Source organism: Uranotaenia lowii, chromosome 1 (assembly GCF_029784155.1).
Source record: "Uranotaenia lowii strain MFRU-FL chromosome 1, ASM2978415v1, whole genome shotgun sequence".
In the NCBI taxonomy this organism is placed as follows: domain Eukaryota; kingdom Metazoa; phylum Arthropoda; class Insecta; order Diptera; family Culicidae; genus Uranotaenia; species Uranotaenia lowii.
In genome coordinates, this window is record NC_073691.1 from 44,400,125 (window position 1) to 44,424,495 (window position 24,371).

General features: G+C 37.8%; 1 protein-coding gene across 1 annotated transcript in view; it reads left to right on the forward strand.

Annotated features, from left to right (window-relative positions):
• Window positions 1-24,371, forward strand: part of LOC129739790 (obg-like ATPase 1) — a 217,551-nt gene that overhangs the window by 150,976 nt on the left and 42,204 nt on the right. The window contains exon 4 of the mRNA XM_055731309.1: window positions 8,820-8,947. Coding sequence (XP_055587284.1) covers window positions 8,820-8,947 — 128 coding nt within the window. The remainder of the gene's footprint in view (window positions 1-8,819; window positions 8,948-24,371) is intronic.

A 24,371-nucleotide genomic window follows, 5' to 3' on the forward strand; every position in this document is an offset into this window, starting at 1 on the left:
ACTGATGATCCAGCAAACCTACATGAAAAACAAAATCTGATTGTGAAACTGTTAATGTTCTTATTTCAGAGATTCAACGATCTTAAAAGCTTAACTATATGCTAGAAACTTAAAAAGACATCATAACACGTATTCCTGACATTACTAAAAGTAAAAGATTTGATTTAATTGAACACAGTATTTGAAGACTTTAACAAAATTTGTTTTTTTGCTTTGAAGATGTCAAAAATATAATTTGGTTTGAAACTTCTCTCAAAAAACAACTGCTATAACATTTTCCTCAGAAGTTAAATTGCGGTTTTGGGGAAAGATGATCATTGATTCGAAACATTTATTTTGATTTTTTTACGCTTATGTCAGAAATGTGAAAAATTCTCTTAAATGATGATTACCTGTTTAAAAAAACAAAAGATGATGCCAAAAAAAACTCATTGCATATTTGGATTCGGGACACACAAATCAACCAAAATTAGCTCTTATTTTCTTTGTACCTCGGAAAAATGTTAATTTTTTTTGTGTAATTTATCTAAACCCTCCGGATGTGGCGATCAGCATTCAGAAGAGGAACAAGAAACACAAAATCAGAGACAAGCCAGCCAAAAGATGAAAGTCTTTATCATAAAGACAATAATAAAAAAAACAATATAAAATTAAGGTTGAAATTGGTTTTTTTGAAGGAAATTTCGAATTAGCCAAAAATTTGCAATGGCATAAACGATAGTTTTTACAATATAATACACTGAAAATAATTTTCACTTTAAAGGTAAGTGACATCTGGAGTGAATTTTCGCCATACGTAAATTCATGTGAATTTTAAGTGACCGTCAAGTGAATTCACTTAAGTGAGAGATCAAGTGAATTTCAAGTGAATGGCAAAGTCAATTTCAAATGTTTGCTCAGGTCATTGATATCTTGCAGTTGTAGTGGTTTTTAGGTGAAATTTCGGAATATCAAACATTAATCAACTTTGTTTCTTCAAAACAATTATTTATTAAAAAATACAACGTAAAAAAACGTCACTTTTTTCCTTATTTGGGTTCAAAAAGATTTTTCGGCTTCGAAAAATCATTGACTTCCTTGCTTTAACGAGATATTCGGGTTGATCTTTTCTGAAATAATAATAAAAAAAAATTAAATTTAACTAGTATTTATTGTTTTGCATGACACTTACTTTAATTTCACTGCACTTGAATATTTCCAAAATAGATCATCATCGGAAAACGTATCCAAAACCTGATTGCTTTAAGAAAGGTCACTGCGGCGTGTTAACCGGTTCACACGATGTTTCTGTCGGTCGACCTATGGAAAATATAATTGTTTAATTACATATAAATTACTTTAATTCGGCACCTACCAACTCAAACAAACCTCTGTTGTTTCTTTTCCAAACAACAATAAAACAATCAATACTGCAGTCATGACATTGTTGACGTTCGCTATGCTAAAAATCACTTGAATTTTAAGTGATGGGCAAGTGAATATTGGCTTAAGTGACCGGTCAAGTGGATTTCAAGTGAGCATCGAAGACATTCAGTGCCAGTGAATATTGATTCGGTCACTTAAAACTTAAGTGAGAGGCAAGTAAAATGTACATGAGCCACTTGAAATGAAGAAATTCACTGAGTTTTCACTTTTAAGTGAATCTTCTAGTGTTTTTTAAGTGTGATTTTGGGTTCAGTGTAGTGATTAGTAACCAAGTAATGGATACTGGAGTTTTGAATTTATTTTGCTCATTCTGTTGAGTATCGTGGATTTAGTAAACACGTGTCACACGGCTACCAGATTGTTTATGTGATAAAGAAATAATTAATTAATAATTTTTTAAGTTACAATGGTTGGTTTCAAATTCTGAACTTGTTTAGTTGCACTTCTTAGAAAAAAACCCAGCGCAAAGCCGAGGAAGGGGTTTGAGTTTCAAGTTTCATTCCAAACAAACGTTTTATGGAATTGCGGCTGACTTGAATTTCTGAGAAAATTGCACATGATAACTTCGAGTTTTTTGGGATTTAGGGTCGAAGTTTTCTAATGCACAATATTTTGACAACTCTGACAAAATACACATTAGTGTGTGGAATTTCACACATTTAGGAAATAAGTAGACCAACACATTAAATGTGTAAAGGTACTGCTGCACATTTTTGTGAAACAACAGCGCTTAAGAAACGAAATGTGAGCGTTTCACACTAATGTGCAAAAATGTTTAAAACGGGAAAATTTGTGAAATAATGAGGCGCTTAGAGAGGAAAATGTGTAAAATCAAGAAATATGGAAGATAAGAAATATGAATGATTGGAACCGAATAAAATGCAGGTGGTTTTTAAAGTGCTTCTATTTATTAAAATGAGGATTCTAAATAATTTTTATTGTTTTTTTTTAACTCCTCTTCGGTTTCTGCCAAACAATTCAGTTGATTTAGTCCGAAATCTAGAAAAGAAACAAAATAATCTAATACATAGTATGATGTTTATAGATTTAAATAGTGGCGGCAACTTACATTACTCGTTACGACGATCCAGCCGTATGAATTCTTCGACGTATTTGGTTGTACATGGCTGATTGATTGAGAAAACAACAAATGTGATTTCACACACTTTTATCTCATAAAGACTGATCCGGATAATGTTTAAATTTTGAATCTTCAAGGTGTGTAAAAATCACAAAACGGTTTGACAGCTCCATATATTTGCCAAAAATGTGTGGAATATTTTGCAAAATGTATGAAATGATTTATCAGTGAATACGAATACGATTTTTCGTCTCGAAATTTAAGAAACAGGTTTTTATAGAACAATCATTAGATTCTTTGCATAAAATGTTGAATGAATGGTCGGGATAAAGAATTTCTGTTTAGGCAAATGGACTGTATTTTAGGATTGTGGTATTGAAGAACGACACAACACTTCAACTTAAAGGCTTTCTCTATATTTCTTTTCTTAATTATAAAGGGGTTACATTACTTGGAAGGTTTACCTTACGATTTACAAACGATATAAACGCGCGCGATTCTTAAATTGAACTAACTCGCATCGCAACGCGAGGATCTTTTTATAAGCCTATCGAATGTTCTGGAATATTCCCGGTAAGCCAGCTAGTACATAATAAGGAAGGTTCTGGAACCTTCCGAGAGAACAAATTGAATCAAATGAAGTGGAAATTCTAGAACATTCGATAGCACGTTGCTTATTATAACGATAGAAATTTCGAGAATGTTCTTTTTGGAAGTTTTCCACAAGATTCTTCAAGCTAATGATAATTGGCTTGAACAATTTCAAAATAAATCTGATAAAAAAAGTAGTCCCTCAAAGCCAAAGCAGTTTAAGTGACTTTGACACTTTTCAGACATTGGAAGTTGCCAGACTTTTTAATACATATATATGTTTCTCAACGAGTTTATTAAACTCAAAGCTTCAGTTTTGATATTTGAAGATATAAAAAATATATTTATGGAAATACGAAGTGTCATTGAATAAAGGTTGAATCATTGAAAATCAACATTGAGTGCTTCAAATATGAAAATTCTGAGTGGAAAACAGTTTATTAAAGCACAGAAATTACTAAATGTAATTGTTAAATATCCTCTTATTATGCAAAAATAAACAAGTCATATTAAAAGTCAATCCGAGTTATTTTTTCAGTTGCATGTAATCAATGGACGTGTTCAATTTTGTATGGAAGTATGTATGGAAGAAGAAATTTTTGCATATGAAATCATCCAGGAAATTCAAAAAAGCTTGAAATAAAGTTTGTCTTTGATTAGATATTGATTAAACCTATTCCTAAGCTTTATTTTTTGCCAACATGAGAAGAAGAAAAGTTTTTCAAAGGTGATGGGAGGTATTAGAGAAACATGAGCCGTAAATATCATAAATTTCTCGAAAAAGATACAACGGCTCGCCGACAGGACTTGAACCCGCAATTTACGCTTCAGTACAACGGCGCGTTAGCCAATTACACCACGATGAACATGACGAAATAAAGCTATAATCATTTAGTATCCGGGCAGTTTGTTTCGGTGATAGTTACGTTACTAGAGCTCAGATATGCAAAAATTCTCGGGTGTTTGAGATATTAACGATGCAAAAAGACATGATAAAAATAATTTTGCACAATCGCCTTGAAATTTCTTCATGGTCGATTTGAAAAACTCATGAACTGTAGTTTTTTTCTGAAATTTTTTTTTTTTTGGCCCAAATGGTTAAGAAGTATTAGAAGCCACTCTAGGATGCTCTCGAAGTTCAAACCAAGCATCGGAGTGGATTGATGTCAACTATGGTAAAAAGTCTATAGTTATTGGGGATAACTTAATGCAGACCCTTTAACTATGAATTAAATCCGGTTCCGGCAGGAAAAAGTGTTACCCGTCTAGAACAGGGGTGAGCAACCTTTTCAACCAACGGGCCATTTTAAATTTGAAATCTTGTCGGCGGGTCGCACTTAATGTCAATTTTTTTTAATGATTAGCAGAGCTTCACGTCAATTTTATAACAACAATTTTTTTGCGAAAATGAATCTGAAAAAAAGAATTCACGTGTTTAAAAACAGAAATTCAAAACGACTTTTTAAAAACCCGATATTGAAAAGGTACATCACTACATCTTTGTCATTTTGAAATTCTCTCAATTGTTTAGTAGTAGGTACTTTTTAGCGAACATTCGTTCTTACATCATTATTATTAAAATCAATGATACTATTTGTCATCCGTTCCGTTCAACAGTGTTAAAAAATATATATTCAAAGAAATCGCAGTCTTATTAGCGTTTGTCGTTGAATCGCTAATTGATTTTCTGTTATTCTTTTCCACAAGTAAAACTTGTCCTCAAAGCATAGATTTTTTTCCTACAAACGGTGAAAATCCTGTTTTATAAATTGAAGTTCTGTATTTGATCATTGCATTGAGATGTTAAGGAACGTTGTCGAAATAACAGAAAAATGTTCAATTTCACATATTTTTAAACAAATATCTTTAAAACTACATTCTTGATTCTAGATTTTTTATCCATATTTTTTATTTTTTTTAGATATCATTGGGATAGGATTTCTAAAGATATAATATGATTTCGGTAATGTGGAATGCGACTTATATGTAAAATAACTCAATTTATCGATGTTTGATTTAAATTTTCAATAAAATTTCTAAAAGCTTCACAGATAATCGTCAAAGACCTTTTGGTCGAATCACAGAATTTCAGATATCTATTGTTTGTAACAAGAACTAATAATTTTTGTTGGTAAATTTGATGCCGGCTGATTCATGTTGATAAAAAAATCTAAAATCGTTCACTCAGGCTTTATTTATTTAACTTTTTCAATTTATGGCAATATTCAGAAATAAAAAATAATTCACAAAAAATATTTTTTTCTGTTAGTATTTGAAGACTTTTTGCCGAATTGGATTGAACAATTTTTTTAAAATTATCTGCTTAGCATGTTTTTTCACATATAACTTTATTTTTGCTTGAAACAAAAATAACGACTTCACTAACGCACTTCGAAATTCCTTTGATCATGGGTAGCTTCCGATATTTGGCTGCTCTTTCGACTCACTTTAATGGATTTTGCTTTTCAAAGTGATATGAGTTAAATTATAAAGAAAAATGTATTTTCAATAAAAAATACTTAAATATTACGTTACCCAAATAGACAATATTGCATTTATACCATTGAACAGAACATAATAAATGCTTAAAATGCCAAAAAAAAGTTCACAACCTGATGATTGTGGGGCAAATGCAGATAAGTTAAGGTTGCCAGATTTTATTCAGCACGTATCCGGGTCGGACAAACCGAATTATTTTCTATAAAATCCTCGCAAAATCCGGACTTTTCATTTCTAAATTGACGACCAAAAAGCCGGGCAATAGCTGGGTGAATTTTGTCAAAACCCAAAAATTACTCAACAAAAATCAAGATAAAAGAAATTGAAAAAACACACATTTTTTTCATCAAAACGCATAAACGGATTTTAAATCGTATTTTAAGCTTCGAAAAAACCTTTCATGATTATTCTTGCAAAATCTGCTTATAAAATTTGTTTTGGTGGCTAAATATATTAGAACAAGTTCACTGGTGTTGGGAAAAAGTGGTAGAAATTTTATCACTTTTTGCACATTTTGAAAATTTTGCCATGCAAAAGCATTTTCAAGATCTGTGGCCTTCAAGTTTTTCTACAACACGTGTTGTATTTTCGCATGCTGTGATGCAAAAATAGCAATATTTCTATCACATACGGCTGAAATAGAAACAGTGCTATAAAAAAATACAACGCCTCTTGAAACATTTTTACATGGTAAAATTTTCAAAATGTCAAAATTTCTACCACTTTTTCCCAACACCAGTGATTTTGCTCTTATAATAATAATTTTAACAACACATTTTTTTTTATTTGCCAAATAAAGTGAAAAAATCCGGGTATTTTTCAATGAAATCTGGGCAACCGGGCAGGGCCGAACTGTTCCCAAATATTGTATCAAATATCCAGGCAAACCCGGATAAAACCGGGCAATCTGGCAAGCTTTAGATAAGTGCATATTTGATCAAGTCAAATAAATTTTTCTAACAATGCATTGTTAAGAAAAGTTAATGCATTTAAAATTGAAAAAAGCTTCGCGGGCCGCACAAAAGGGTCTCGCGGGCCACTTGCGGCCCGCGGGCCGCGCGTTGCTCACCCCTGGTCTAGAAGACTCCCAGCAAATAACTAAAAATGAGCAGTTCCATGGATTTCAATCTGTGCAACCGGTTTTTACGCAATGTTACGCTAATTCTTTGTGATGCCTATACTCATGAAAAGATTCCAATAGGTTTTTCCAGGTGAATTTATGTAAAATATTATGATTTTGCAAAGGTTTTGCTTCTGTGGTATATTAATACATGACTGAAAAAAGTGTGCAAAGATTAACAAAAAAACAGATGCTAATGCTTAATTGGAATCAGCGTCCTCAATTTCTTCAAAATTAGCTGTTAAATTCTTTGCACCTCGGAAAAATGTGAATTTTGTTGCCTTGTCTTATCAATCTATGTACTTATTTCCTTTGTCGTCTACGTGGTAATTCTTCCATGACCAATTTTCTGACCTCGTTAAGGACATCAAAATGACACCGGCCGATGCCTCACGACAGGGTCGTTATTATTAGAATCATGAGAACCAGCACCCAAAAACCCTACAAAAATGCACACGACAATAATGGTTGCAGTGTTCTGAATATCACTCATTTTCAATGAATGTTTCTGATTGCACTTCGCACCTGAACGTACAGCGGTCGGGTTTCGTTATTGATTGCTACTGGACCTACCCGATCATCGATCGTTCAATTCATCGCTAAAATACAGATCACCTCGCACGATGCTTGCTGTCAAAACAGTGCAGCACCATCATCAAATTGGAATATCACCAATGCGCAATGCATATGGCGAATCTTGTTGGTCTTCGATCAGGAGTGAATGGATCAGGCAGTGAGTGAATGATACATGAAGCCGATCATTAGCGTATTTTGTTTGATTTGATATAAAGCAAATTAATAAATTTATTTGTTGTTATAACGTTTTTTAACATCAGTATGATCAAAATCAAATTGCAGTTGTGTTTGTGAGGGAAAGATGTTCACTTTCGCCGTGTTTTTCAATTTTTACAAGTTCTCTTATTAAAATGTCGTACGTCACGTTAAAACTACTGAGAATTTATGGTGTCCCGCACAACTGTTTGATTTTTCTCGTCCTGCAAAAAATAATTTTGAATTTCATATAATTCAGGCAGATACTGAGTGAGCTACATTCAGAATGGATCAGTTTGTATCTCACTCATCTCCGATATGCGATGTTTGCTGAACCGATGATTCTGAATGATGCGACTCGGTTTGCATAGCTGATAGGAGCGCTGATCGAGATTGCATACCAGCCAGGCGAAGCAGTAGCGAGAGGCGCTATCCCATTATACAATCGGAATGTTTCCAACAGGAAACGCATCCTGAGTGTTTGTTTTGATTGATTTTCGGACCATTGAATGGTTGTTTCCAAAGCCTAATCAAACTGCGAAACCGCCTCAATAAAAACGAGAATCAAATATGTAGCTACTCGGCCTCAGTCAGGTGTATGAAAAAAAAACAAGTAGCTCCGCCCATTTGCGTCACATTCACACCGAACTTGCTCTGTTGTACGACCACGAGCGAGCGAGCGAGTGACGATAGAGAGAAGGAGGAGAGCGAGACTCGAACAACAACAAAGACTGAAGCTGTAAATGGGGGGCAAAACGACGACGACGACGACGAAGACGACATCGCTAGACTGGACAAGGAAGGGCGTTGCCGGGAGCAGGCTGCCCGCCCGCCGCCAGTAATTATAATAATTGCTAAATTGTTCAGATTTGTTTCTTGGAAAATAGTAATTTCGTTCGACCCAATACCGGGGCGCATGCAAAAATATTTCCTGAACTACCCTGCTGCTTCTTGGCTTGGCTGAGCTCAAGTTCGGGAGCGCAGCAATTACAAGTTGCAATGTGCCGATCAACTTTAGTAGGCATTAAAAGCAAAATAGAACTTGACTAAACCAATCTCATACTGCCGGACTGAAATAATACTCATTTGCATGCATGCTAATGCGGCAGCAGCGGTGTCGCTATTTTCTTATACATATATGGTCAGCACAAGTCCAGAAAAAACTCCTTGTTTCTTGCAGCCATTTTTTTGACGAGATGCACAATGTACCTATAGGAAGTTATTGATGCAGGTGCCATTGTGTTGTTCTGACCCCATTGTTGGCATTGACGATCCCAATTTCAGTAGTAATTAACTCCCGTCTTCTTTTCTTTCTTCCTCTGATCTTTGCAGCAAAGTTCCGGCCTACCTGAACGTGGTGGACATTGCCGGACTGGTGAAGGGTGCCGCCGAAGGTCAGGGACTGGGCAACGCTTTCCTGTCACACATCAGCGCCAGCGATGCCATCTTTCATCTTTGCCGTGAGTATTATTAGTATTTTAGTGTTCTTTGCTTTTCCAGCCACACATAAGACTTTAACAGGAGACTGGAACAATATCAAAGCAATCTAAAAAACTATCTGTGTCAATTCTGTGATTTTACTCTCTTACTTACTTACTTAATGGTCCCGCGTTGATTTTCTGGCGCATAGGGCCTTGTTAAAAGACCTCCACTGTTGAAGATCCGGGGCCAGCGTCTTCACTTGGTCCCAGATTCTCGTTGACAGTTTGGTTTTCGGCGACTAGGCTTCGCCGCCACGAGTTTCTGGGTCTGCCTCTCCTTCGATGTCCTTCTGGATTCCGTTCAAGTGCCTCTCTGCAAATCTCGTTCTCATCTTTTCGCTACGTGTGCACAATCCATCTTCACTTACATTCCCGAATCTCGATTTCCTTTGATGACACCGGCGATGTAGTTCCTCATTTGAGATCCAGTTGTCCAGGCCACCAAGCGGATGATACTCCGCAGGCAGCGATTCACAAATACTTGCAGTTTTCGTATCGTCACCGTATATGTGCACCAAGTTTCACACCCGTACAACAATACGGATTTAACGATTGAGTTGAAGGTTCGGATTTTCGTTCGTAGAGAGATCTTACGTGACCGCCAGATATTCAGGAGACTCGCAAAAGCAAATCAAGCCTTTCTGAAACGGGTTTCGGTGTCTTTCTTGGTACCACCATCAGGCGTTATCTGACTACCAAGATACTGGAAGCACTCCACTTTCTCAACCTGTTGTCCAGCTACCACGAAAACTTTTCAGTCATTAATACGACTCCAGTTAGTATTACTTCGGCCATCACCCGCCCAACGAGAACAGCTCCAACTATTCTGGGATTTCTGCAATGGGACGAAACGAGCTAGGCACTTTGGAGATCCCTAAGACATTCGACCCAGTCGCTCTGATTCCAGCCAGCGTAATCAGTCGTCCCGGCCCTGAGTTCGTCTTGAAACTTTACTTTTCCCCAGGAACGGGTCAACCCAGAAGGGGCTGCCCAGCAACACCCAGTCCCTGGTCTAAAGCCACGTGGACTAACGGGTTTAGGCACTCAAGGCTTCTTTTGTTCCTGGGTCTCAGGGCGTATGTTAGGCTGGGGGAGTTTTCGGATGGGTGGATTCCTAAGTAAAACTAAATACCTTGGTTTTAAATCAGCTGTATTCGGCGAATTCTCGATGGGATGTCACAATTCAAGCACACGGGGTCGGGCTGGTAGCGGGGCAATCGGTCCACTCGGTCGAACGTTGGAGTCGCCACGGGCCGGGCGACGCCTGGATGGAACGGAATGAGCAGTGCGGTACCATGCACCACACTCACGGCACGGTTGGTCCGTTCAGTCTCTCTCCTCGGCTTGGGTAGATCGACCACGTGCTTAAGGCTAGGGCTTAGCGCGCAACTCGAGTTTCGGCGATGGGATGAACTAGTGCGGTACCATGCACTCTTGGCTGGATGATGCTGTCTCTCTCTGGTTAGACTAGACGTACAAATCAAGCACGCGCTACTGGCTAAGCGCGTACCTCGGCTGACCAAAGCCACACACACCAATCTGCTCTCGGCACGATCACGCTGGCGGCGGGCACACCAAAGCGGGTCACGCGCTGTGTCTCGTTTCGTTGGACTCATTCACGCGCTTTTTCTTCGGACTAGATGGTGCTTCGTCTTCTTCTCCCGGCGGGCACTCCACGGTATCGGAACGTTGGAACTTGTTCGGACCTTTTTCGATTTACGTCTTACCACTTTGCGGAGTACTTGCTGGGCACGTCTGTCTTCGATCGTTGCCGGGAACCAAGAGACTTGGTGATTTGTCTCGCCTCAGCAAGAAACCTCGGCTTGGCTCTGTTCGGCTATGCGTTCTACCAGAACGCGTGTACTTTGAGGCGTTGCGTCCTAGGCGTACGTAAGCCATCCATCCCATGTGCGTTTTGATTTTTGCCTACTCTTCCGCACTCCATCACGTGATCGAATTTGAATTCGCCGTTTACTTTTTAACCTACCTATTTACCATATCTTACCCTAACTCCAACCCATCAGTTACTTCAAATAAAAAAAACAAAAACAATGTTACCGAGTTGGTAACAGTCTGCGACGAAGGGATTGTCCAGCCTGTGAGTTCAGGCAAGTATGGTACCACTGATTGCTTTCCTGTGCCTGATGGTGTTCTACCTTCCAGTGTACGTCTCTTCAGATCCGCTCTGGGACCTTTAGATTCCATAACCCTTTACTACCAGAATGTCGGGGGTATAAATTCAAGCCTGACCGACTACCTGCTCGCGACTTTGTGTTTCTAAAATGATGTCATCGCCTTCACGGAAACACGAAACATGGCTGAACGACCGGACACTATCAAGTCAGAAGTCAGATCATCGGCCCTGATTACGCAGTATTCCGCTGTGACCGTAGTGCCCGTAACATCAAAAATCCAGTGGAGGCGGGGTGCTACTTGCCATGAAGTCGAATCTCCCAACACAGCTCATGGACAATTATTCCTGGTGCGATCTGGAACTTGTATGGATTCGCATTGATCTTGTAGGCCGAAAATTGTAGGACGTATGTGTACTGTACCTGCTACCCGATCGCTCAAGAGATGTTGCCCTCGCTGAGTCGTTTTCTCACTGCATATTCGAAGTTAGTTTCATCTGCGCTCCAGAAGATGACTTACTTGTCATTGGCGACTTCAATATGCCCGGTTTGGAGTGGTGCTCCAACCATGGCAGCTTTCAGTACCCGGACCCGGCACGCTCTACTTTTTCGGCGCCTACAAACATCATATTGAACTCCCTGAGTGCAGCGACCTTGCGCCAGATTAACGGCGTGGTGAACGAATGCAGTCGTACGCTTGACCTCTGCTTTGTCAATGATGGATCTCGTTTACCGATCATTGAATTCGCTCCTGCACCGCTTGTTAAAGTAGTCCCGCATTACCCTGCTCTATTGGCAACACTTGAAGTAACTAGGCTGAACGCTGCAGTAGAAAAGCCAGCGACTTCGACGACATCTTTCACGCTCTGGCCACTATCGACTGGGTATCTGAGCTTGATCTTACAAATCTCAACGCTGCCGCTGATACCTTCTCTCACATTCTGAATTATGTCATCGATCGCCACGTGCCAAAACGCTCTAGCGGCGGAAATATGCGAATCCCCTGGGTCACGACTGAACTGAAGACGGAAAAAAGGTGTGCCGTTCGAATCTTCTAGAAGCAAAAATCATCCTACACTAAGGATATAAATATATCGTAAACTTAACTCCGTTTATAAAAAAAAAGCCAGTGAACGTTGTTACCATAACTACTTACGTCGCGTACAACGTAACCTCAAGTCTTGCCCAAAATCGTTTCGGAAACACGTAAATAGTCAGCGAAAAGAACCTGGTATACCTTCAGACATGTTTCTGGACGGCATTACGGCAAACTCTGATCGTGGAATCTGCAATCTCTTCGCCCAAAAATTGCCAGTACCTTCAACTTCAGCTTCAACATCCCCAGAACATTCAGCTAGCGCTGTCAGGAACGTTACGCCATAGAGCTTTTCAATAAATTGTATAGGAATCGAGGAGGCAGTCATCTCTATTGCAGCATCGAATCTTAAGAATTCCTTTTCTACGGGCCCGGACGGGGTACCAGCTGCTTTTTTTAAAAAAGTTTCATGCCTGTTTTGCTGACCCCTATTCACAGGGTTGCTAGCGAACCGGGAAAACCGGGAAAACCGGGAAAAACTTTGGAATTTCATCACGCCACCGGGAATCTCACCGGGAAAATTGACATAATTGAAATTTTTTCACGGAATTTCAAAAATAGTTTTATAATTATTTCAAAATTTAAGAATATTTCTCGAGTAGAGTCTCGATGTATATTTATCTCATAAACGCTTATTTTCGTTCATGAGTAAGCAAACGAAGTTTGAATTGCTGTTTTAACTAATTGCGGAGAAATATGATTTATCTCATTTTTTCACTCTCTGCAAGTGGCTACACTTACAAGCATTACTCAAATGATATAAATTTAATAATGAAACTATTATCGACAAAACTAAACACAAAACTAACTACAGTCGAACCTGCTTAAGTAAGAGTCCAAAGTACTGAACTTTTTTTTTTCTCGCTTAAAGATGTTTCTAAGTTAACCAGGTTCTCTTTTATAGAGGGTCAGCAACAAACAAATGCATTAAAGTGATCTAGAAATGCAACTATTTAATATGAGACCCTTGGAGCCAAAGGGGTATAAGTGACAAAATGAAAAAAATCGAGATAACCATCTAGAACGAATCCTTGACTATCAAACATCATATGTTATTTTAATCATAATTTTATTTCACTATTTCGTTATGTTTTGATCTCGTTGAAAAAATCGTGTTAACTGAACTTTCCATTTTGTTTGGAGCCAAAGGGGTATAAGTGCAGCACTTATACCCCTTTGGCTCCAAAGTCCAGCACTTATACCCCTTTGCCACCAAGTTATTTACTTATACCCCTTTGCCACAAACCCAAATGTCATTTCCAGTAAGACGCGTTTTTTTTTCATTAGGACGAAAAATTAAAAAAAAATGGAATTTAATTTGATTTTGAAAAGTGAATCATGTTTAAAAATTTATTATCAACAGTTAATCATTTCAATGCTTTTAGTGATAATTCTAGTGAACAAAATATTATCAAATTTTGTATTTTATCTATTCTAACTCCAATAAATGAATTCCAAATCCGTGATTTCTGGTCATAATTCTATGGAGTATGCCACAAATTTTGGGCTTGGCTCAATATGTATTTGTATGAGATGATTGGGTTAACGATGACGCGCTAGTCATAAATGTACTGTTCATAAACTCATAAGAAGCGGAAGTCCATTTCCAATGTCCAATTTATCAGGAAAAGTCTCAGGAAACATACAACGATTGGAAATTCATATAGAAATACCTTTCATGAATTATTTTTATAATTATTCGGATGAAAAATTGTTGTTTGAAGAGATTTACTCCTACTGACAAAACAAGGTTGATCTTTAGACATGAAATCTCTCGATTAACTGCACCAGGGTACATTGCCAATCATAACAGTAAAAAATGAATATGTTAATAAATTATTTGACTTCCATCTTGTTAAATCCCTTTGTTTTCTGAATCATATAACAAAGCAAAATCACCTAAAAATGGAAATTTGTTGGTGGCAAAGGGGTAAAGTGAATTTATTTGGTGGCAAAGGGGTATAAGTGCATGTGTTTGGAGTAGGGTTACCATATCCTTCAACGCCAAAAAGAGTACGTTGAAATCATATTTCAAAATATTTAAGAGAAATGGGAGAAACCAGGAAATCAGGCCATTCAAATTGTGACAATCAGTTGCTAGTTATGTGACTTACCTGGCAATTATGATTTTTCAAAAAATACTTCTACAAATAATAAATTATCGTTTTGAATTTTTGTTCATTTTTTTGCGGATTTTTAGTGAAAAGTCAAAGAGTCGTTGGATTATTTGAAGAGATAGAGATAAAAACATCGCAAACATGAGAAAGTGTTTCATTTCAAAAAGAGTTCAAAGTGCTGTTGTGCTTTTTACCAACTGTTAGGGCTAATTGCATATTCAGGCGCTGATTGCCTGCACAGTTTATTTCGACGTCTGGAAGAAGCTTTTCTTTAAAATGGTTTAAAAATTTCGTAACCGTTGTATTTTACTGATAGAAAAGTACTGCTGATGAAATAGCAAACTTGTTTCTAACGAAAAATTTAGATTTTAATCGATTTGTGATGCTTTTTATTTTTATTTATCGTTTGAAAAACTCAACAAAGTAGAGAAACCTGGCACGGTACCATGAATGCAAACTTAAGAACTGGAAAAAATAAGTTCGTTTCTCTTATAAAATGTCTTTCAACAAAAAAAAGAGTACATTTCACAAGATTTTACAAAAAGAAGAGTACGCTCATTTCTTGATCGAAAAAGAGTACATGTACTCTTAAAAGAGTACGTATGGTAACCCTAGTTTGGAGCCAAAGGGGTATACATATGTGCAAAAATCAAAAATCATGTGTCGCCTCAATTAACGTCAAACAAACGTTGTTTTTCCCAAAAATTATGCCAAATGATTTATTTTTATTTTAAAAGATCAAACTCATAGAAAAATTTCATAAAAAAATATCTATGGAATTTATTGGAATACAACAAACTTAAAGTGCTTTTTTCTCGAAATCAGCTTTTATGCACTTATACCCCTTTGGCTCCAAGGGCCTCATATGTATTTGATAAAAATCCACCTGACATCAGTTCGAAGTTTTCTGAGTTAGTTTCAATATAGTACAAAAGTGTTATTTTTTCTAATTTACTTTGTCTAATCAGGAAAACGACTCTAGCTTATAGAGGTATTACACTCTCACTTGAAGAGGTTTTGTGTTTTGCAAAGCTTGAAACTTGATGTTTTCTCTCACAATAGAGGTTTCTTGCACATCCAGTTTCGGCTGTACCAGTTTTAGTTTCGATGCCAAATTATTCAGTTTTCGATATACATATTTCATAAAATTATTTTATGCAAAAAGCAAATAATTTGGCAGCGTGAGACGTTAAGCAGGATTACGCCTCTTTTGCATAAGAAATATTGGTTTTCCAATGTTGTTGTTGTTGTGTCGTTTGAATTGGCACGAGGAACGAAGCATTACATCGCAAGTGTAAAGTTTTTTATTCATTCTACGTTAAGCTGTTGCTTAAAGTTTCTGAAATCTAGGGCCTTAACCCTGATGAAAAATAATATCTTACACTCAAACAATTAAAGCTCAGCCCTGTCCTGTTCACGATTTCTATATTTTCATAAATCTTTAGTTCAAATGACTATTGCTTAAGTTATTCATTGTTTTGTATTAAAAAAAAATTTTTTTTAAAACATGTCTTTGGATTTGTACAAAAAATATAACTGTATTTAGAAAATAACTAAATATTTTCCTGCAATCTGATTATTTTAAGTTTTGTAAGACAAATCCCCATTCAAGTTGATTTTATAGTATGTTTCGATGTATTGTTTGCATATTTCTATACAAATTATACTTTTTTTCTAGAACTCTATAGACATTCTTAAAAATTTATATTGGTTGAAAAGTACTACATTATAGTTTCAAGATCAATTTAACCGGACTTATTTTTGCAAAATTGTTGAAATTGTGGAGCAAAACCACGAATAGATGCCCAGTTCGTTATATTTGTTTAAAAAAATTCATGAAACCTGTCAATTTGTTACGAAAAGACTACGTGTTAGAAGACGCCGAAGTGTTTGCCATGATTTCTAACCAGTTAACAAGTTTTGGGGTACAATTATTAGAAATTTGAAGCCTTTTATATTGATTCTTTTTTATTCACCATGATTTTATATAAAAAAAAGTATAATAAATATCGGGAAAATCATCATTTACAACCGGGAAAAAAACCTGGGAAAAACCGGGAAAAACTTTGGAATTTCAAAACGAAAAATCGCTAGCAACCCTGTATTCAGCTCATTTTTCAAGCTTAACACTAGAAAGACCGCACCAGTCAAAATGACTGGTTGGACACTTTGTTTGTTGAATATCTTTTAAACACTACGCTCTAAAAATTCGCAAAAAATATGACTTTTCATGAATTTTGAATCTCTACAAAACTGTGTATTTTTTATTTTACTAGCTCTTTTAATAAGCGAGAAAAATTTCGCCATGGACACTCGGACCGTGACCAGTCAAAATGACTGGTAAAATTCACAACCCTATAACTCAAACAAGATAAATTTTTTTCGCTTGCTTTTGGTTTCATTTGCAATCTATATTCAAGACAATGAGCCTTAGTTGATTTATTGTGGGCAGGAGTGTGTCATTCGTAATGAAATTATTGATTTTCGATGCGAAGTCATGAAAATTTTTAGAAAAAGTTCTCGGATTGACCGCTGTGTGGCGCTTCAAGCACTTGACTCCCAATTTTTTTAGTCCGTTTTGTTGCTCAACTAGAATCAAACTTTCTGTCAAAATTTGGCGAAATTTTATCAAGATTTGTAAAAGTTATGTTAGATTTAATACATGTCCATTCGCGAATTCGAGTAGTTTTAGGTGATAAATATGTTTTATATTAAACTAGAATGAGTAATATAATTATGAATTGTGTACTCATTTATTCAAATTTGAAGACATCAGCTATAAAACTGCATAATTTAAATGATATTTCAACATGGGTGCACGGAATATTTTTTATATGTTGGTTATCCACCATGGGTGCACGGATACACCGCAGTTTCTGCCCAAGTATGTATGTATGTATTCACATGCATTCTTAGATTATTAGGTTCAACAAATTTCCATTGGAAGTTAACTTACAGGATTCCAGCACCCGTGTATATACCTAGCTAGCTGGCAACTGATTGATCATTCTTATTGAACATTCTTGTTATAAAAGGAAACACGTCTTACCTGTCGGCAACTTATGGGGTTTGAATCCAAGTGTTTTTTGCCGATACCGGGAATCGATACCAAGACCAGACTTGCGCCAGCCTATCTGATAGACCACATCGGCGCTAAGATATTTCAACATGGGTGCACGGATTGGCTGTAAATTTGCCGTTGAAAATTATATAGAAATAAATAGTTTTCAACTTGCTTCAGAACACAAAATATTTTTGAGTTAGATATGATAGGTATATGTAATACAATATTGATCAATCAAAAATCTTTAAAGGAAAAACAAATCAACGTAAACATTTGACAATGTTGATTCATTATTTTTATGTTCACTGTTTTCCGTCGCTCGACATAACTTGATGCATATAATTCCTAAAATTCACTCGGTCCATGGTAACCGTTTTCCAATTTCTTGGATGTTGATCAGATCTTAACAGATAAATATACAATTGCAAAAACCTGTTTTTTAATAATAAATAAATAAATAAATGTATGTATAAAGAAAAAATATAAATTTATTATTTCAAGATATAATTTAAAAATGTTTTTCCAGGAATGAAAAAACGGAACTTAAAATAAAAATTGTTATTTAAATCATTATGTCTCAACATGAAAGACATGGTTTCGACTTTGGTTTAGTTAAGATTTGTAAAAATGTTTTTTAAAAATTTTCAAAAAGTCCAATATTTAATTAAAACGCAGTGAATCCGTGCACCCATAGTGAAAAACCATGTATTTAACAAAATTTTTCATTTGTATCTATAAAAGTCTTTATTCTTTACCTTTAGCATGCAAAAAAATTGATTTTGGATGAATGGCGGTGAATCCGTGCACCCATGGTGAATTGCTCTACTTATAGAAAAAGTATGCTTCAAAACCTACAATATCAGGTATAATTTATAGGCAACGTGTTGAAAAATTTCAGAGCGGTGGATGCTAGAAAATATCTACTAAAACAAAGTTGAAGTGAAACCGTGCACCCATGGTCAATACCCATAGCCATCTAACATGATTTTATGATTAAATTGATAATGTGTTTTAATTTTTTGATAATTATTTGAAATATTCATTTTATGACATACACGCATTCGTCAACTATGCGAAAATGAGGTGATTCCGTGCACCCATGGTGACAAAATATTTCCTATTTATAACAAAAATGATATCGAATAAATAACAAAATAATCTTAAAAGAAAAAAGTTAAAATTATTATGATATAAAAAATTTTCCCTTTACCAGTCATTTTGACTGGTCGCGGTCCGAATAGGTATATTCAATTAGCCGGTCCTTCTAGTGTTAATAGAGCTACTTTCCCTCTACTATGTAAGGAAGTTTAAATGTTCCCGGAGAGGAGAGATGTTAACAATTACCGTGGAATCTCTGCCTTATTTTCGATTGCCAAACTGTTTTAAATGGTGGTTTTGGATCCTTTTTTCACGTCCTGCAAAAATAACATCTCCAATGATCACCACGGATTCATGCTCAAACGCTCTACAACAAGTAACTTACTAACGTTCACTTCTTCCGTGCATAAAAGGTTTGCTGCCAAAGCTCAAATTGATGCAATCTATACCGATCTGTCCGCTGCATTCGACAAGCTGAACCATGAGATTGCCATCGGAAAACTCGAACGCTTAGGATTTTGTGGTACTCTAGTTGGTTGTTTCCGCAGTTACTTAACTGATCGTAAACTGATTGTTCGAACGGGTGAAACCTTTTCCAGGCAGATAACTGCCACCTCCGGTGTGCCCCAAGGTAGCCACCTTGGACCGATTATTTTCTTAATTTATTTTAACGACGTTTTGTCAAGGTTGCCAAAAAAAATTCTGTTTTTTGACGAAAAAAAAATCTGACTTTCTGTGATGTTACCCAAAAATTCTGTGACGGTTTTCTGTGATGCGTTTATTATTAATATCATTCAAAAATCATGTCAAATTGCGTCTTTTTTACATTTTACTTCAGAAAGATCAATTAACATTTCCAATTCTATCACATTTTTACAATTCAAAGAAAATTACCAAACATTTCTATTGACATAAAATTCTGTAAAATTATATATTTTTCTGTGATTTCGGCAACCTTGCGTGTTGTCGCTCCTCGACGTCCCCAAACTTTGCTATGCCGGTAACCTAAAACTGTTTTGCACCATTAACGGTCACGACGACATAAATTCCTGCAATGTCAATTCAACCAGTTCGCTGATTGGTGAGAAATTAACTGCCGGCCATTAAACCACAGCAAATGTTCAGTAATCAGCTTTTCTCGTAAGCGGCAGCCTTTAATTGTGGAATACTTCCTTGGAGACGAACCCATCTCACGTGTGAACCACGTTAACGATCTTGGCGTAATCTTAGATCAGCGCCTGGAATTGAGGGCACACACCAACTACGTAATTGACAATGCATCCAGAAGTCTCGGTTTCACTTTTAGAGTGGCGAAGGACTTCAAGGACGAGTATTGTCTGAAAAGCTTAAACTGCAGCATTGTTCGTTCCATCCTTGAATGCGCATCTGCTGTCTGGTGCCGCTACTTCCAGAACGGTGTCGATCGGCTCAAGGATATTCAGCGGCGATTCTTGCGATACCCTTCAAGCCTCTTTCGTCGCCGACCTCCTGACATCGCGAATCGACTGTCCCACGCTACTGGAGGCTATTCCGCTTAGTGTACGACCCCGTGGTTTTAGAAATCAGGATCTTCAATTGTACATTCCCATTCGAATAACCAATTACGGAGCTAACAGCGACCTCATTGGTGCAATGAGATCGTTCAACCGTTTTTCGGAGCATTTTGACTTCGACGTTTCGAGGGATGTTTTCCGAAGAAAAGTGATAAGGGCCTTGGGAACCCCATAATTAGACCTAATTGTTTTGTTTTTAATTTTAATTTTAAGTAATCATTTGGATCTTCATGTGATCCGTTGATCAGAAATAAATAACAAATAACAAATTCCACGGCAATCCTCGGTTTGCTCTACAGTCAATCGATCCAGTCAAGATCTCATAAATTACGATTAGAAACAGTAGCGGTGGTAAGATACATCCTTGTCTAGATATTGCCTCGCCTCGCCAATACATCCAGATAATGCCTCGTATTGTACTTCGAAAAGATAGACTAGTTTCTCTGGGACTCCTCGTCGCCTCAGAGCCGCCATGTCTTTGATTGCCGCTTCTATTTCAACCAGCGAGGTCGCTCCCGATTTGACGCCATTTTTTGTGACTTACCGTTGACGCTTCGAGCTGCGGTTTCTGTTGGTCATCGCTATTCGTGTCTCGGAAGAGTTGTTCAAAATGCTCAGTCCAACGCTTGAGATGATCTGTTCGATCTGTCAACAGCTGACCTGCTCGGTCTTTTAGCAGCATTCTAGCATTAGTTCTTGCACCACTAAGGCGGCGAGAAATGTCATAAAGTTATCGGATATCTCCATTGGCGGCGGATCTTTCTCCTTCTTCGGCAAGGGAGTTTGTCCAGGCTCTCTTGTCTCGTCTACAAGCTCGTTTACTGCCTTTTCCAGCTCCGCATATCGTAAGCGAGCGGCTGCTTTGGCTGTCCCGGTACATGCCTGCTCAATTCCGACTTTTGCCTTTCTCCAATCATCGACCATCCTCCAAGTTTCATCCGACATCCATTCACTCCTTCTTCCACAAACTTTACCGAGAGTACCATGGCTCGTCGTGATAAAGGCAATAATGTTCAATCACACCACTGTTCTTCGACTGTTCCGTCTGTCGGCAATTCCGAGGCTCGGGACTCTAGCTGTTAACTTTCTCCTTTCGCCGTTGGACATGCGCAACTCTCAGTCGTTTCTAGGTGTGACGAAGGACGAAGGTGATGGTCCGATGCAATGTCTGCGCTTCGTTTGTTGCGGACATCAAGAAGGCTCCTTCTCCATTTTCGGCTGATGCAGATGTGGTCAATTTGATTTTCTGTTCGAGATACCCAAGTGACCTTATGTGCTGGTCGATGGGGGAAGAGCGATCCACCGATCACCATGTTGTTGTTGCCACAAAATTCTACAAACAGCTCTCCCTTTTCGCTCATCTGTCCTAGGCCATGGCGCCCCATAATGCGCTCAAGGTCCTGATTACCGGAGCCAATCTTTGCGTTGAAGTCGCCTAAGTGGATTTGAATGTCACCCTTCGGAATTCTCTCAACCACGCTGTTCAATTGACTGTAAAACTGCTCTTTCTCCTGCAAATCGGCAACGTCAGTTGGCGCGTAACACTGGACCATTGTAAGGTTTCTAACCCGTATTCTGAATCTGGCTACGATTATTCTTTCGTTTATCGGTTCCCATCTTATGAGGGCCGCATGGGCCTGCGGGCTTAATAGGAAACCAACTCCTCGTTCCCGAGTAGCGTGTTCTCCTCGTATGCCAGAGTAAAGCAGTACCTGCCCGGACTGTGTCTTGTGTTCTCCAGTGTTAGGCCAACGGACTTCGCTCAGTCCCAATATCTCTAGCTTGAGGCGGCTAGCTTCTCTAGCAAGTTGAGCCAGCTTACCTGGCTGGGCAAGGGTCAAAACATTCCAAGTTCCAATTCTAGTCCGTGTTTTCATGCTAAAAGTCGTTGCCAAAGTTCCAATTCGGTTATTGCTTCTCTCAGTTTCCGTAACAATACAAGATATCAGGAGCAGTAGGTTGTTAGCCTAAATTCCCTATCCCGCGATGGGGCTGCCATCTTGGACTTAGCTGGCGAGAGCCGCATTTCATAAATTCAGCCGCTCGCTGCGAGACAGACGCTGCTTGAGCCGCCCCTGACCTGGAGAGCAGACGCTCGGTTGTTGTTGCACGCCGCCCCTGACCTGGAGAACAGACGCGTGCGGCCACCTTCTCAGTCTGCATGCGACCAAAGCATCCACCGGGGTTAGGTACCCGATCTTCGCTTAGGTTACTCGCATCCCAGCCGGTACCACGGGGAGGTAGAGATAGGAGTTATGAATAAGAGGTGATTTGACCACTATGGGGTCTCGTGTTGCACATTATCCACCGTTTACCAGCCAATCGCATGAAACCCCCACAATATTGGTATTGTTTCCGCTGAACTTTAAAATGTTGTAAATGACTCAAAATCGTATGAAACCCCAAAAATAATGGTAATGGGTGAAAGGGCTAAACAAGAAGAAATCAATTTTCGTCCTTTCCGATGCCATCCTGAAATCTAAGATGGTGGCTTCAGTTGAACTTGTAACCGTCTGTTACATGTTTTTGTGTGGCTCCGCCACAAAATCAGATTATCCCTGCACAGTAAACTAAAATTACCGAGTTCGGTAATTCATTTTACAGAACTAGTTCTGTAATTAGAAAATTTTCGGTAATTGATCAATCTGACGTTTAGTTTTTACCGAGTTCAGTAAATCGGCTCTTGACTTACCGAAGTTCTTTTATTTTGATGTAAACAAATCTCAATGCCATCAATTTTCGGTAAAAAATTACAGAAATTAAACTGCAAACAGTGTAGCTGTCAAGACGAACGTCGAAATTCGATTGTCAATTTTTGGCACTCCGGGTCTTCCTTCTCATTCTTGCAACCGAAATTAATCGTTTCGACTTCTTTCGTGCGCTCGAGTGTGATGGTTATCTTTTAACCGGCCAGTCGTCGCCATTGTTCGGCATTTTCGGTTTCGCGTTTTTTGAGCAATGGAGCAGCAGTTTTTTTATTGCTTCGTTGGCCTACATGCATGCACTTGAACGCACATAGACCATCGGATTTGGGACATCACCAGCACCGCGGCTCTTCGCATGGAACGGATTGCTTATTTGATCGCAGCTCCAGTAAAGGTACATCGGATGAGTTTATTTTCTGCACTTTAGCAAAAAAAATTAACTTTACTTCCAGGTCCCGTGGCTGTGACAACCTTCCTCCAGCCACCTGTGGCAGATGGCCATTGTCCACAGAATGTAGGGGAGGGGGGAGGGGATTAGGGGATTCCTTGAAAAGCCACGAGACGGTATCATGTTGCCATAAACAGAAAATAAAGTTAAAATTATTTGATCCAGCTCCACATTTTTATTTGTAGATTGAGCCTCTGCTATTGAGGCGTCTTCTAGAAATGCGATAGTATTTAGCAAAAAATATTTTTTTCGGTAATTTTTGACGAAAACCGTAAAACGTTTGGTGGTTTCAGCTTATACATGGTATTCAGGTTTCAGCATATTACATGAGATGATATTCGAAACTCAAATCATCTCGTGTAGTATGCTGGGTATCGTACACCGAAACTACGGAACGTTTTACGGTTTTCGGTAAAAATTAGTGAAAAATTTAGTTTTTGGTTCATGTTATCGGCGATGCGGTAATAACAGATATTTCGGCGAAAAAAATCGGTTTTTCGGTGAAAACAACCGAGTTTTCGGTAAAAAGTAGTGGAATTTTGTGAAAATCACCGGTTTTTCGGTAAACATTGCCGAACTTTTTGAATTTATCTGGTAAAACTGACCGATTTTTCGGTAATAATTACAGATATTTCGGTAAACTCTTCCGATTGTTCGGTAAATATTACCGAACTTTTACAGTTTTTTCGGTAAAAGTTATCAGTATTTCGATAATAATTACAGGTATTTCGGTAAAAATTTCAAGTATTTCGGTAATAGTTTTAGGTATTTCGGTAATGGTTACAGGTTTTTTCGGTTAAGTCTACCAGTTGTTCGGTTTATATAACCGAGCTTTTTAGTTTTTCGGTTAAAAATAACCGGCCTTTCGGTAATAATTTAAAGACATTTCGGTTCAACAATACCGATCGGCCGGTTATATAACGAGCTGTCATGTTGACAACTGTCAATATTTTGACAGAGGATCAGCCGAGTTTTGGTTATTTTTACCGACAAAGGTCCGTAATATTTGACAGCTGTCACTTCTCAGCCATGAAAAAATTACCGAACAGTTTAACGATCTCCACATGTTAGGATTTCGGTAAAATAATTACCGAACTCGGTAATTTTCGTTTACTGTGTGTCCTTTAAGGAAAAACAAAAACAAATCTTCCAAACAGAATGGCTAACTTCACCCCACTTCACCCAAATCA